The sequence below is a fragment of the Macaca nemestrina genome, chromosome X (assembly GCF_043159975.1).
Source record: "Macaca nemestrina isolate mMacNem1 chromosome X, mMacNem.hap1, whole genome shotgun sequence".
NCBI classification, from domain to species: Eukaryota; Metazoa; Chordata; class Mammalia; order Primates; family Cercopithecidae; genus Macaca; species Macaca nemestrina.
The window spans coordinates 130,268,965-130,284,947 of NC_092145.1; the positions used below are offsets into that span (position 1 = coordinate 130,268,965).

Genomic DNA, 15,983 nt, shown 5'->3' on the forward strand with positions numbered 1-15,983 from the left:
ATTGACTTATATAACAACCCTGACATATACTCCTGAACCTAAAAGTTAAAAGAAAAAAAAAAAAACCATATACTAAAATGAAAACGATTCTCACTGTAACAATATTATCCCCTCGTGATTATTATATTCCTAAGTTTTAGGCACTTTTACATCCTGCTCGCTGCCCCCAGCTCTCTTAACACAGCATCCAGGACATAGTGGGCGCTTATAAATACTGATGGAATTAAACTGAGCGCTTATGCTAGCATATTTAGACCAGTGCTTTTCAAACGTCAAGGTGCATGTGAATCCCTGGGGACACCGTTAAAATGCAGATTCAGAGTTAGAAAGTCTGGTTGGAGCCTGACATTGGGCATTTCCACCGAGTTCCCATATGATGTTTGTCTATGTTCTGTATTTTTCAAGGTCTCAGAAAATGAGACCTCCCTATCCATATACAAATATGAGTCTCACAAACTGTGAAAATTTAATGAAAGTTTACAAAGAGCATAGAAGTAGATGTTTCCTCTTTTCCCCTACCCTCCCAATAAAGGGAACAAATTAGATGCGAGGGTTCAATGGAAAGAGTTGCAACAGCATCCAGGCGCTCGCTCTCCTCCGGTCTTCCTGAGAGACAGGGAAAGGGGTAATGAGAGGAAGGAGGGAAGTGTCCAGGAACTCCCACGCTGCTGTTCCTCTTCCATTTTCAGCTTTTAAAGAACACCCGCCCCTTCGAACCACCGAGGTCATGGGCGAATACACCGGAGCGCAGCACCGCGCCCCCCCTGCCCGCCTCCGCGCCCTTGCCCAGACCGAGGCGGCCGACGCGCCTGCGTGCGCGCTAGGTATAAATAGGTCCCAGGAGGCAGCCACTGGGCAGAACCGGGCTGCAGGAGCCGCGGGCCATGGCGGGCGAGAACCACCAGTGGCAGGGCAGCATCCTCTACAACATGCTTATGAGCGCGAAGCAAACGCGCGCGGCTCCTGAGGCTCCAGAGACGCGGCTGGTGGATCAGTGCTGGGGCTGTTCGTGCGGCGATGAGCCCGGGGTGGGCAGAGAGGGGCTGCTGGGCGGGCGGAACGTGTCGCTCCTGTACCGCTGCTGCTTTTGCGGTAAAGACCACCCACGGCAGGGCAGCATCCTCTACAGCATGCTCACGAGCGCAAAGCAAACGTACGCGGCACCGAAGGCGCCCGAGGCGACGCTGGGTCCGTGCTGGGGCTGTTCGTGCGGCTCTGATCCCGGGGTGGGCAGAGCGGGGCTTCCGGGTGGGCGGCCCGTGGCACTCCTGTACCGCTGCTGCTTTTGTGGTGAAGACCACCCGCGGCAGGGCAGCATCCTCTACAGCTTGCTCACTAGCGCAAAGCAAACGCACGTGGCTCCGGCAGCGCCCGAGGCACGGCCAGTGGGCGCGTGGTGGGACCGCTCCTACTTCGCGCAGAGGCCAGGGGGTAGAGAGGCGCTACCAGGCGGGCGGGCCATGGGGCTTCTGTACCGCTGCTGCTTTTGCGGTGAAGACCACCCGCAGCAGGGCAGCACCCTCTACTGCATGCCCACGAGCACAAATCAAGTGCAGGCGGCTCCGGAGGAGCGGCCGAGGGCCCCCTGGTGGGACACCTCCTCTGGTGCGCTGCGGCCAGTGGCGCTCAAGAGTCCACAGGTGGTCTGCGAGGCAGCCTCAGCTGGCCTGTTGAAGACGCTGCGCTTTGTCAAGTACTTGCCCTGCTTCCAGGTGCTGCCCCTGGACCAGCAGCTGGTGCTGGTGCGCAACTGCTGGGCGTCCCTGCTCATGCTTGAGCTGGCCCAGGACCGCTTGCAGTTCGAGACTGTAGAAGTCTCGGAGCCCAGCATGCTGCAGAAGATCCTCACCACCAGGCGGCGGGAGACCGGGGGCGACGAGCCACTGCCCGTGTCCACGCTGCAGCCCCATTTGGCACCGCCGGCGGAGGCCAGGAAGGTGCCCTCCGCCTCCCAGGTCCAAGCCATCAAGTGCTTTCTTTCCAAGTGCTGGAGTCTGAACATCAGTACCAAGGAGTACGCCTACCTCAAGGGGACCGTGCTCTTTAACCCGGGTAAGGGTACTGGCCTTGGGCGCCGGCTTTTCCCAGCTGACAAAAGCATCAGGCAGTGCCTATCTAGGGGCGCGGGCAGTAAGGAGTTTTCAGTGATCAGGAGAGTGTCGGGACAAAGGTGAAGAAATCATGACTAACTCAGCAGAGTTGGGGTGGGGGGCTCCAGGAACCACTTCTCCTGAGTGGGCTGCTGTCAGAAGCTCAGCCAAGAGGAGAGGAGTTGTTTGTTTAGGTTTGTACTTAGCTCTTTACACGTTTCTTACTACAGAAAAGTTTGTGCCTTCATGGGAAATGGTTATTCTTTCTTTAGCTTTCTTTGAAGTCCAGAGCATATCTTTTTCTAAAAAAAGTTTTTGCTCACTGAAGATTCTGCGACATCGATTTCTGAAACTCCATTCTGAAATTTACTAGAACCTTGTTTTGGGGGGAGGAGATCTATTAGGGCTAGCAAAAAAGGAAACATTTGTTAAAGGGTCCCATAGAGAGACTATTCCCTAGGGACACTGTCAGACAGTACACTGGATGTAGTGTTTCATAGGCCTGCCTCTGAATGGTTATTTGTATGGTCCTAAGCATCTGGACTATCCCTTCCTCCAAATCTCTGTGAAGAATATCAGGTTGGCAAAGGGATAAGAAAAAAAAAAAAAAAGTCACTTTAGGGACTGAGAGCAGGAACACTGTATTTTAGAATTCAAAGAGACTTTAGAGACCTCCTAATCAACCCCCTTTGCTCTGTAACCTTCCCCCACCGCATTTTACTGTGTAGGTGGATGTGTCCCAAGGTCCCAAGTGACCTTACTCCAAAGTAAATGGCTGGTGTGTTGTGGCACCTGAGGGTCCTATCTTCTGGGCCCTGTGGGATGTCGGCTGCACCAAACTTTCAGGTTGTCTGTTGGGTGCAGGACACACTGTCCCACAGGGTGCAACCAAATCACTGGGGGAACATCTCCCTGGACAGCCAGGCACCTTGTCTTGGGTGTTTCTCTCTACTAGAATCATCTTCAACCAGCGTCCTTTTGAAATGATTGAAGTGGAAAAAAATTTTCCAGGCAACTTGAGTTGGGATAGTTTCCATAATGCTCCTTTTGTATCTTTTCCCTGGTGCTGGAATCTCTGATTATGTCCTGGCCCCTGCCTAGCATTTTTGAGAGTGCATAATATATATAAATATATTTAATATATATATTTAATATATTTAAATTTATTATATGGGATATACAAAAGACAAACAGCAAAGAGAGGCCACAGTCTCAATAGGCGTTACCTTTCTCCCCAATATAGGTACATTTGAGTTTCAAACACACTCAGCTTAGCTGGTTAAACTCATACTGAGAAAGGATTAGGAAAAGTCAATCAAGAACAAGGAAGAAGTGTGCGTGTGTGTGTCTGTGTGTGTGTGTGTGTGTGTTAAAAGTATATAAAACAGGGTCAAGGGAAAGAGGGAAACTATTGATACTGAAACTAATGGAATGTAAATTTCTGGAAGGTGAGCCCCTTTCACCTTTATATCCCAACAGGACAAGGAACGTAGTGGATGATTAATAATACTAGCTGAAGGAATAAGAAGACTGTTTTCCAAATTATCTTGAGAATCATCTGTGACCCTTATTATGAATGCAGATTTGCAGACACTGGGCTAGAGCTACTGAATCAGAATCTATAAGGCAGGAGCCTAGAAAGACTTTTATCTACTCCCTCCCACCCCCAACTACACACACACAAGTACTTCTTATGCACAGGCAAGTCTGGAAAACAATGGTATAAGCAAAAAGGTAACATATAATAGACACTGGGGTGAGCTGAGGTCTCTATGTCATGAAACGTGAGGTTTGAACGAATTATTATCCCACCAAATACACACACACACACGCACACTTCTTCCTTGTTCTTGATTGACTTTTCCTAATCCTTTCTCAGTATGAGTTTAACCAGCTAAGCTGAGTGTGTTTGAAACTCAAATGTACCTATATTGGGGAGAAAGGTAATGCCTATTGAGACTGTGGCCTCTCTTTGCTGTTTGTCTTTTGTATATCCCATATCATAAATTTAAATATATTAAATATGTATATTAAATATATTTTTATATATTAAATATATATTATATATTATATAATATATATTAAATATATTAATATATATTAAATATATATTAATATATTTATATATTAAATATATATTAAATATATTAATATATATTAAATATATATTAATATATTTATATATTAAATATATATTAAATATATTAATATATATTAAATATATATTAATATATTTATATATTAAATATATATTAAATATATTAATATATATTAAATATATTAAATAAATATATATTAAATAAATATATAAATATATATTAAATATATATATTAAATATATATATGGGTTGTCTTTTGTATATCCCATATAATAAATTTAAATATATATATATATATATATATATATGGGTTCAAAGTTAAGGAGATATAAAACTGTGGAGTCCATTTGCGTTTTCTCTGCCCTGACCTTATTTTGAAGGCCAGTTTGTGTGTGTCTGTGTTGGGGGGAACCACTTGGGTGGGGAGAAGGTAAAGGGGTATATTGTGAACACAGAGAGAAGTAATGTGGCATTCACAAGATGAAGTTTCCACAAGTCATGAATCTAGACCTAGAGAAGCTTCAGATTTCTGGTGGTGTTTCATGCAAGCCTCTTCCTACTTTCGTCGACGGAATTCAAACAAAACGAAATTGGGTCTTAAGCCTGGATCTCAAGTGGTAGGTAGTAGGGGATGATAATGTGTGAACTAGGGTAATCAGAATTGGAATATGGATTAAAATTCTTGCTTTAATTTTGTTCTTATTTTATTTATGAGATTTGATATTTGCCTGTAATAGGAGTGCCTCTTGCCTATTACCATTAGTATATTTTTTTAAGAACACCGGTTCTGCTGCTCTGTGGTGATTGGCATGGTGTTTTTAAAATACTTTTCCATTGAATTTTTTAGGAAAAGGGAAGGAAAATGATTACAATCATCATTAGCATCATTTAAACCAAGTGGTCAACTGCTAATTACTTGAATACAAGTTAAAGAACTTTGCAATGATATTATTATCATGGAAGATCAAAGGACCTTCAAAAGCAGCCTCCTCTTATTACTTTCCTTATAAAAACTTACATGCTCTTAAACTTTCCTGCATTGTATTTCATTCACTTTTCCTTAGGTATCACACTATACTGCAAAAGGTCATGTGTTTTCAATTACAAAAGTTATTTTTGAATCATGGTGCAATTCGTGATGTTTTCATGTTTACTTTTTAAACTTTTAATGACTATAAGAATGTTCAAAAACTTCTTACTCTGATATTTTTGAAAAGAGCCTTTTCGAATATTCATAAGAATCATTCTTTTATTTTTTTCAAAACCTTCCCCGATACAGAAATCATGGTACAATGAGCTAAGTGGCTATTGTTAGCTTTCAAATTATTCGGGGCCTCTAGACTAATATTGGCCTGCAGCCAAAGAGGTAAAATGAAACTGTGTGTCAAAGTTTGTGGCTGTGAAGTTTACCACCATTGGCTGAACGATCAGTATAATGGCGGGAAGTTCAAAGAAGAATGGTAAAAGCATTTGTCATCTGGCAACGCTTCTTGTTTCTCATGGCTTGTTTCTCATAGGTAAAGTGCCCACCTCTTGAAATATCATGAACTTCTTCATATTTGCATAGAAAGTGAACTGGAGTGATGATTCATTAAACTATATTCTACTGTCATATTAAATTGTGTGCATTTGTTGGCTCATGGCCAGTGTATTTGCAAACGTGTGCATACAAACATAGTGAATATTAAGTAAGAATGATCACATGATGTTTCATTCTTGGACATGTTGCTTCTGAAAACTTAGACTGGTTTGGCATTTTACCCTTTTAACCAGGAAGCTTGGGGTCTTTTTTAATTGGGACGAAATAGAAATGGGCATTTTTAAAAAGCTATCTAAGGACTCTGTGGTGAGCTGTTTTATAACAAAGAGATTTTTCTCCCTCCAGACGTGCCGGGCCTGCAGTGTGTGAAGTACATTCAGGGACTCCAGTGGGGAACTCAGCAGATACTCAGTGAACACGCCAGGATGACGCACCAAGGGCCCCATGACAGATTCATCGAACTGAATAGTACCCTTTTCCTGCTGAGATTCATCAATGCCAATGTCATTGCTGAACTGTTCTTCAGGCCCATCATTGGCACAGTCAGCATGGATGATATGATGCTGGAAATGCTTTGTACAAAGTTGTAAAGGCCTGTGGGCCACACAAATGCAGTAGTGCAGTTCACCATGAGGGAAGAATAAAGAGCTGTGGGCAAAAGAGTGTAAAATATTTTAAAATAAACTTTCTTATTATTTTTACATGCAGAGTATTTTGTATTCAATTAAAGAAATACTTTTATTCCAGACATTTATAAATTTCTCTGTTCCATAGTTAAAGAAGACATTTGCCAACAGGTAACATATCTCTGTACATCTTTTTAAAAATAGCAGGGTACTACTATAATAAGCTATTTTCACAAGTGTAGCAATTTCAGGGAACCTACTCAAATCAAATTTGTACATATTGTTATAATAAATGTTAAGGTCTTAACCATTAACTTGATTGAAAAAGGTTTCAGCAGGGTTTAAGTAAGGCTTCAAAAACTATTAAAACTAGCCAACATAAGCAAAAAGTATCTTTGGAAGTAACATCATGACATTGAATGTAATTATGTGCCAGTATCAGTGGCAGGTCACTTTGCTTTATCTTCATTTCCACTTCCATCAGCCATGTGGAAGACTGCGTTTGCATCCAACTGGAGTCAAGAAGCAATCTGTAATTATAAAGACACGTGGAAGTGAAAGAGATTTTCAGCTTTTTGGGGTATCTTTTTTGTGCACAGTTATGGATTTAAAGTTTCACAAGGAACATACATTCTATAACGAGGGGTTATAGTTCCAGAAAGCTCAACATCATTATGAAACCACTAATTATGCTTCATCTTTTAGATACATTATGTTTGTAACTGGTATATTGAACAAGCATGGCATGAAATCATAAAGCAACTTTATTGTTGACTCCTGCTGCCCCTTTAATTATCATCCATAGAACTGGTTTTTCTTTGTCTCCAGATAAAATTTAGGCTACTCTATGTCTATTTGTTTATGGGCAATAAATTGCCTGTTATTAATGAGTATATCTAGTCTAGAGTAATAACCCATTGCAGAAAGTCTTCAACTTCCTTTTGTGCAGACCCCTTTGGCAGTCTGTTGAATCCTATGGACATTTTGTCGAAATCAGGCTCTCAGAGGAATGCAGTAGGGCTGAAGAAAGCGTCATGATAGTCACAGCACACACACACACACACACACACACACACACACACATAATCCCTGAGGGCTCATGTGGTCCCCTGGAAACAAAGAGTTAAAAATGTTAGGGCACCCCAGCAGGATATGCATCGGTCAGGCAGCCCCCAGTGTGGCCTCCCACCGAGGTGCCTCCTGCCCCAAGGTATTCAGTCCAGTAAAAGTAATTCAGTTCAGCCCCCGGTTTTAGAGGGGCTGCCTGGGGCTGTCAGTCTCAAATAGTTCTGTCACTGACACTACTTCATCTGCCTGGTGAGTGTAGATGGCATCTGGACACGTTCTGCGGGGACATATAGTGGAAGCTGGCCCTCTGCTGCCAGCTCATAGTCACCCTGTCCCGTGCCATCTAGGCTCAGCCCTTGGTCTGAGTCCAAAGCGCCTGCAGCACTTGCAAAAGCAGCGCAAGAGTTTTCTTCGAAAAGAGGGGAAAGCTTCCAGAAGCAGTTCCAGAAAGCAAAAATCATTAATGCCCTACCTCCTCCCCTGAGCCTTCCCTGGTGTCAGGGTTGTTTTTCTCGACTGTTACAAAATCAATGTGTCCCATTCCATAATCCCAGCTTTACAAATTTTCCTAATCACTTCTTTTTTCACCCAGACCTTCTGGAAGGATTGTGTGTAAGGGGGACAGAAGCATTATCACAGAGTAACGTTTTAATACAACTTAACCAGAAAGACACATCATGTTCAGGAAGCGGTCAGGGCAAAATCCTGGTTTTCAATATTTTTTCAAAATGGGTTTACATACCACCCCCCATGCCTTTTTCCGTGATCATTTATTTAGTGAACACCTAGCAAAAATCAATCCTTTTCTGAGGACGCTGCATTGGATGATCAAACTGCCTTACTAAGGTGTGTACAACAGGAGAAAGGCAAGGGAAGTAAAGGCAGGCTATCAGTCCATTGTTGCAAACTGCAGCTAACCTGGAAAGTGGAACATAAGTCAATAGCCATGAGACGTCCCTGAGAGTCTGATGTATCAGGGGTGGGCAGAGGGGTCACATACCCTGTGGTGTGCCCCTTCCTAAATTGCAGCCTTCGGCTAGAATCACAAGTTAGGAACGCAATCAGGCTGTTGTATCCCATATCAGAAATATCGAGTCCATCAGCAGCTCCATTTCTAATGGTCCCATCAGAGAACAAGCCTTTTTCTCTAGGGCATCTGCAGGTGACCCAGATGGTCAGCTAGCATCCATGATGTTTTATAGCTGTGACCCCGCAGGGATGTCTTAAATTTGTGGCAGTTCCAGAGACTGAGCTCTGTTCACTGAGCTTGTGTGGACTTTCAGTTCAGCACAGCTCAGTGCTGAAAATGAAACAGGCTATAACCGGCAGTATCAGGTTTCAGTCAGGTCCAGGGAATTAGGATCTGTGAATTCAGTATTCAAAAAAGCTAGAGGCTTTTCTTCAGCAGCAGCAGCAAAGCTAAGACGCTGTAGGCCAGATACCTGTGTCTCAAGTCCAAGTAACAGGCAAGGCTGTTCCTAAGGACTTTTTACCCTGTTAGGCCAGATTGTTCAAACTGACCCATGCAAAAATATGCATGTCAGGCTAGAAAATCATCAGCCTCTAAGGGTCAGAAATCTGATTTAACAAGAGCTTATTGGCAAAAGCAAACAAAACCCCACAACTCCCTAACCCCTGAAACCTGCTTTGAAAACCCCAAAAGCGTGTCTTCATTTGGAGATTGGCTCCCTTTTCCAGAGGCTCCAGTAGGCATAATTTTGGCAAATAAAATAAAATAAATTATCCGTTACTGAGCCTTGTTTCCAATACCAAGAGTATAAATTCCAATCTGCCCACCTGTGGCAAAAAAGCAAGGGAGCTGTGTTTCATTAACACTTTTTTTTTCCTTTGCAGCTTTTCCTGATTGAGATGACCCTTCTAGCATTTATGAAATTATAAGCACATAACATTGCACATCAATTTTCATCAGACATCCACATGCAATAGCCACAAATGCAAAGCTGTGAATTAAAATGCCTGTTTTTTTCTTATTACGAGTTTACTAAAATCCCTAGCAGTAAATTTTCCATTTACAGAGTTCACATCACAGCTGCCAGGAGAACCCAGCTGGGATGGAAGGGAAAGGGAGGGGAGCAGCAGCAGCCAGGCTGGAGAAATAGCTAAGTGGGTTTCCCTCTCTTCCTTCTTCCCTCCCTCCCTCCCTTCCTCCCTTGCTCCCTTTCTCCCTCCTTTCCTCTCTTCCTCCCTTCCTCCCTTTCTCCCTTCCTCCCTTTCTCCCTTTCTCCCTTTCTCCCTTTCTCCCTTTCTCCCTTCCTCCCTTTCTCTCTCTCCCTTTCTCTCTTCCTTCCTTTCTTCCCTCCCTCCCTCCCTCTCTCTCTCTCTCTCTCTCTCTCTCTCTCTCTTTCTTTCTCCTCTGCTTTATCTAAATCCTTGCTCCAGCCCTGGAAACAGACTTAATTCTTTTTTTCTCTCTACTTGGAGGAGAGAACAACTACAAACTACATTTTATGATATTTGGCACATCCAAAGCCCATTGTACAGAATGTTTGGGCCCTTTTTCCTCCTGCGAGGGTGTTAGGGAGGGGGAGAGACTACAAAAAAACAAAGCTATCATCACCTAGGCTATGTTACTGTTTCCTATCCCACCTCGCCCCACTTACTTCAGCACAGCCAACTCTGTATGGTCAAAAGCACCTAGCAGATCCAGAGAGCCAGCCCTCCTGGGATGAATCTACCCTTTCCAAATTCAATAGGTAACTTTTTACCTCTGATCACAGACAGCAGCTCAGTTGCTGTTTCATATTATGGTTAACTCCATAGCCACCCAAGTACCAGGGTTTCATAATTCCCTGCCCTTCTCTCTTTCTTTTCCCCAAATAATACTGCAGCTAGATTTCAGTGAATTGAGGTCATTCTAGCAAATCTCACCACTGCCACCATTGTGTCGTTGTTCCCAAGACCACTCTCGTATTCAGATATTTGCTAAAACGTCTCACAGCACTCCACAGGTACTTGTACTCACAGTTGTACATTATGGCGATATACTAAGAGTATAAGGCTGGGTCATAGGGAGAAAACACACAGGCCTCCATATGCAGGCCACTTTACAGTCTCTTCCTCCCATGAGGGGTCATAAAGGATATACTCTTTCCCCAGCAATAAAAACTCAGCAACATGTGTGTGATTATTTCTGCTCAGGGAAACCCTTTTTAGATTCCACCCTTAGGGCTTTTATAGAGAGCTGGTCACGTAGGTACCCTCTACCTAGCACGTACCAAAATTCCAGACACACAAAAAGGAAGTAGGTGCTCGGTATGAACTATGTTGTTTGCACAAACTGTCCAGGCACAGTGAGTCGCCCCTATGAGTTAGGGAAGGTTGAGAACACTCTCAAAATTGAAGTTCCCAGATGCCAGCCAAAAACTAACCTTCTGAGCAGGCCATCCTAAGGATAGCAGTCTCAGACCTACTACGTTAACTCTTTTCTGCACAGGTACTGCCAATATCACTGTGTCGTGTTGCCTGCATTCATAATTAAAGGAGAGGCTACATTTCAGTTAGAAGCTCATGAAGACATATGCGTAACTATTTTTTTCCCATTCAAGTTCTTGAAACCCCTGATTTCTATCCACAGGCTTCTCAAAGCCAGGGGTTCATTGATTATTGACTCAGTTCCTCTAAAAGTTAATAGCTAAATTTTTCCCAGTCTGAGACATTCCCACTTTAACTGCCTACAGTGGGACAGAGGGGGCTTCTAATCTCTCCTCACTTTGCACTTCTAGTCCTACTTCCATATCTTGTTACTTACATTTGCAGATACCCACAGGGTTGAAAGGTATCAAGGAGAAAGAGGCAAGGGGAGCAGAAGAGTTCTTACCTCACTGATGCTGATCTTGTAGTTTTCTCTGGTCTGGCCATGACAAATGTTTAAAGTTGTCTCTTCTCATGGGTGCTTTCAGAGATAATTTGGAGATCTTCCTCTACACTCCTTCACCCTAGATCTCTTGGGATCTCTCTCCAGAAACTCCTTCTATACCACTAGTTTATATCTCCTTCCTCAGTCCCCAGACATCTGTCTCTCTCTCTCTCTCTCTCTCTCTCTCTCTCTCTCTCTCTTTCTCTCTCTTGCTCGCTCGCTCCTTGCTACTGGGTCTTTTAGCTTTTCTAGGCAAGTCTTTTGGATAAGATGTGAGATAAACCTGTGACAGCATGAATGTACTCTCTCTCTCTCTCTCTCTCTCTTCCCCCTTCTTGAAAAAAGTGCTTGTTTTTGCTTTGCCAAGTATTGAGTGTAGGCTGCTCAACCCGCCACATATTCTTGTTCTCCCATTCTATGTTCCGCCTAGCCTGTGTATTGCCCTTTAGATTTCCAGGTGAGAGTTGGACACTAACTCATTATGTCCCCCAAACTGCAGAGGACACACATTAGCTTTTTAAAGTCCTTCTGTGGAGTTCGGTTCAAAGAAGAAGTACCTCCATCACTCCACCTTGTGTGCCCTTAGCACACAAATGGCTTTCTCGAACATTCCTTTCCCGTTTCAACTTCGAATCATTTTATTAACTTGATGAGGGATTAAGAATCATGTAAACTTGACGGTTCTTGCATCGTGATTTCAAACCTCTATTGGCATCTTGTTTTCTTTGTGCCTTTAGAAGAAACTTGCAACAGGCTCTTTTTTTTTTTATTATTATACTTTAAGTTCTAGGGTACATGTGCATAACGTGCAGGTTTGTTACATATGTATACTTGTGCCATGTTGCTGTGCTGCACCCATCAACTCGTCAGCACCCATCAACTGGTCATTTACATCAGGTATAACTCCCAATGCAATCCCTCCCCCCTCCCCCCTCCCTATGATAGGCCCCGGTGTGTGATGTTCCCCTTCCCGAGTCCAAGTGATCTCATTGTTCAGTTCCCACCTATGAGTGAGAACATGCGGTGTTTGGTTTTCTGTTCTAACAGGCTCTTATTTTTAACATGCAGTTACTAATGTGCATTCATTAATATCCTTTTCCTAAATGGTTGAACCTGTTATTGTTATGTAAGTCCAATGAGGGTATTTTTTTGGCATACATGATGGTGTCAATCTTTGCCTTAATTGTATTCAATTTGACCCTCACCTTCTTCTCTTTCATTTTTCTGTATATTTTTCTCTTATAAAATAATGAGAGAAAAGTACAACAAACTATAAATATTTTACCAACAGTGCTATGGGCAAATTAGGATGGCAAAACTTTGAAAATGCAACTCTTGGCTGGCAGGCAGCAGCATCATGAGAAAGCTCCAAATGTTTTCTCATCAGGTAATAGATGAAAGTCTATATTCAGCACAGGACAGGCAGTTCTGGGATCCCAGTAGTATAATTCTTAAAGGTGTTGATACTATCTGTAAAGGTTAATTTGATTTACAATATTCTTCTTTTAAACTGTTAGTACCAACAGAAAGGCTCACACATTAGTCAGAATTACTAAATTAGATATTCTTCCTTCTTTCCTTTCAAATAATACTGGTCACCAAGAAGAGGTGAACTGAAGAAATGGGAGTTTGTCTCTACTGAGAGGGGAGAGAACTTTTGGATTGTCCTTGTCAGGGAATTTTGATCCGGATGTATGAGGTTGGTGGAATGATGGCGGTGGGGTTGCAAGTAAGAGGGCCTGATAATAGGTAGAAGAAGATCTTCAGAGAGAAGCCACGAGAACTTAAACCCTTACTTAGAAATTCTGTCTGGGCCGGATGCAGTGGCTCACGCATGTAATCCCAGCACTTTGGGAGGCTGAGGAGGGTGGATCACCTGAGGTCAGGATTTCGAGACCAGCTTGACCAACATGGTGAAACCCCATCTCTACTGAAAATACAAAAACTAGCCGGGCATGGTGGCAGACACCTGTAATCCCAGCTACTAGGGAGGCTGAGGCAGGAGAATCACTTGAATCCGGGAGGTGGAGGTTGCAGTGAGCCGAGATCATGCCACTGCACTTCAGTCTGGGTGACAGAGCGAGATTCCGTTTCAAAAAAAAAAGAAAGAAAACGAAATTCTGTCTGGATGATTGCAGTTGCCTCGCTTTTGCTGCCCTTTTTCTGTCATTTGTTGATGGTGCCTCCCATAGCATTATAATTTCTTTTCATGTTAACTCATTTTCATCTTGCACTTAGATGATGTATGTGAAATATAGCCACTAAAATGAAGGTGAGTGAGATAGTGCTCTGAAGCCATTTAAACAATCTTTAAAATTGTACACTTAGGCATTATCACAATCAGTCAATAAGTTGCGTGTATGACGGAAAGACACTACCAGTTAGTCTTTTAAAGTAATAATATCTGAGAGTTGACCATATGTTTATCTATTTAGTTATATAGACTTCCTACTGATCAGTAGTGCTGAATTAGACTTGATTTTTCCCTTATAGTCATAGTCATGGACTTTTGTATGAGTAAACGGTGATGTCCAACCATGAACCTGATTTTTTAGGTCAGAAAGCCTCCTTATGAAAACATATGTTCAATTTTGGAGTGGAAGACTTATATGGTCTGGCTCTGTGTCCCCACCCAAATCTCATCTTGAATTATAACCAGAATTGTAATCCTCACGTGTTGGGGGAGGGACCTCATGGGAGGTGATTGAATCAAGGGGGTGGTCCTCCCATGCTGTTCTTGTGAGTGAGTTCTCATGAGATTCGATGATTTTAGAAGGGGCTCTTCCCCCTTTCTCTGCAGTTCTATCTTCTGCTGCCTTGTGAAGAAGGACGTGTTTGCTTCCCCTTCCACCATGAGAGTAAGTTTTCTGAGGTTCCCCCAGCATGCAGAACTGTGAGTCAATTAAACCTCATTCCTTTATAAATTACCCAGTCTCAAGTATCTCTTTACAGCAATATGAAAACAGACCAATACAAAGAACAAAAGTTCCCACAGATATTTTAAGAATATTTGAAGTGATTGGAAAAAGATGCAGGGTGGTCTACAGAAAACAAAATATAAAAGTAAGTAGAACAAAATGGAAGGTAGCAACTAGCAGAGGGTGGGGGATGAAATAAATGGAAAAGGAAACAAAGTTGTTATAATATAAAATAAGTGGCCAGGCGTGGTGGCTCGCTCCTTAATCCCAACACTTTGGGAGGCTGAGGCAGACGTATCACTTGAGGTCAAGAGTTCGAGACCGGCCTGGCCAACATGGTGAAACCCCATCACGCATAGTCCCAGCTACTCGGGAGTCTGAGGCAGGAGAATCGCTTGAACCTGGGAGGCGGAGATTGCAGTGAGCTGAGATCACACCACTGCACTCCAGCCTGGGTGACAGAGCGAGACTCTGTCTCAAATAAAATAAAATAAAAGTGTCTGATTTACCTAAAATAGTCTACATTATTACATTGTTTTACTCCTAATACATAGATCTAAAAATCCATGGTGTATTCAAGTAAAAAATCATGGTGTATTTCAAATCAAAAAGGTAATGTTAATTCTACCAAGCACCATTTTGAGTGGTTTTCATGGAGTGTATCTTTTAATCTTCACTTTAGCTTTACAAGTTAAATATTGTTTTCCCAGATGAGAAAACCTGGGCTCAGCAATTGGGTGTATTTACCATCAGTAGCATAAGGCATGGCTAGAGTTTGAAAGTAGTCTTGTGTGATAAGAGCCTCTGAGTTCCTACCATACCACTCTGTGTTCCAACTGAACTGCAAAAGTTAAATAGGAGTAAGTACATTTGTGACACTTTATAGAATACATCTAATGTACTTCATTTTAAAACCTAGATACCTAAGACGACTTTTGTTTTTCAACTGTGTACAAATGTAGTATTGCTATTATATAGTTACAATGAAGATATTTTCCAAACCAGAAATTGGAACCAAAGGTTTTACTAAGAGAGTTTCAGTTTTGTACACACATGAATAATGTTATAAGATATAAAATGTAAAATACATTTAGTTATATATTGAACAAATTACCTTCATTCAAAAGAAAAATAAAGTCACATGAAATAAAATCCTTTTTGAGAATACTAAACATATGGTTCTATATAACATAACTTCTGTCGTTTACAGCCAAATCTTGTCGTAGTTGCTCTCAGGTCTAGTTTTCACCCTCACTAATTTAGTCACAATCCTTGTTTAGCTAAGGACTTGAAGCCATTTCATGCTTCAGTGCAGGAAGGTAATTAATGTTCGAATTCTGACCTTTAAAAACACACGTAGAGGATTTAATAACATTGATGTAATTACAATGCTTTAAGTGGTTATTTCTTTTTTTACCTCCACAAAGTAATTGTAATAGAGTCTGATACTACTATTGTCATTGCTGTTTAAATCATAAACAAGGGAATTGCCAATGTGGAAATGTATCCTAATTCAAATTAGGCATAACATGTAGAATATTAAAATACAAGAAACCTTGCTTCCTTTACTTCTTTTGTTTCCGACACAAAATTAAAAATGATTACTTTCAATTAGCTAAAACCCTACCTGCACATATATCTGGTTAAATACTATGAATTGTTTATCCAGAAGACTCACAGGAGACATTTAAACAGTGGATAAATGATAAATCCTTTCCAATCTATTGGATGAGTAATTTAATCTGTGGTTCCATAGCTAACTTGA

General features: G+C 42.0%; 1 protein-coding gene across 1 annotated transcript; it reads left to right on the forward strand.

Moving 5' to 3' along the window:
• Window positions 1–846: 846 nt before the first annotated feature.
• Window positions 847–6,687, forward strand: LOC105490359 (nuclear receptor subfamily 0 group B member 1). Its single transcript, XM_011755882.2, has 2 exons — window positions 847–2,052; window positions 6,075–6,687. The coding sequence occupies exons 1-2, from the start codon at window positions 885–887 to the stop codon at window positions 6,317–6,319; spliced, it is 1,413 nt and encodes a 470-aa protein (XP_011754184.2). The 5' UTR covers window positions 847–884; the 3' UTR covers window positions 6,320–6,687.
• The last annotated feature ends 9,296 nt before the right edge of the window (window positions 6,688–15,983 follow it).

What these genes read in the sequence shown, in the direction of transcription:
- LOC105490359 (XM_011755882.2), top strand. Translation starts at nt 885, where the DNA reads ATGGCGGGCGAGAACCACCAGTGGCAGGGCAGCATCCTCTACAACATG. An exon ending in GACCGTGCTCTTTAACCCGG is followed by an intron (nt 2,053 to 6,074) that starts GTAAGGGTACTG and finishes TTCTCCCTCCAG; the next exon opens with ACGTGCCGGGCCTGCAGTGT.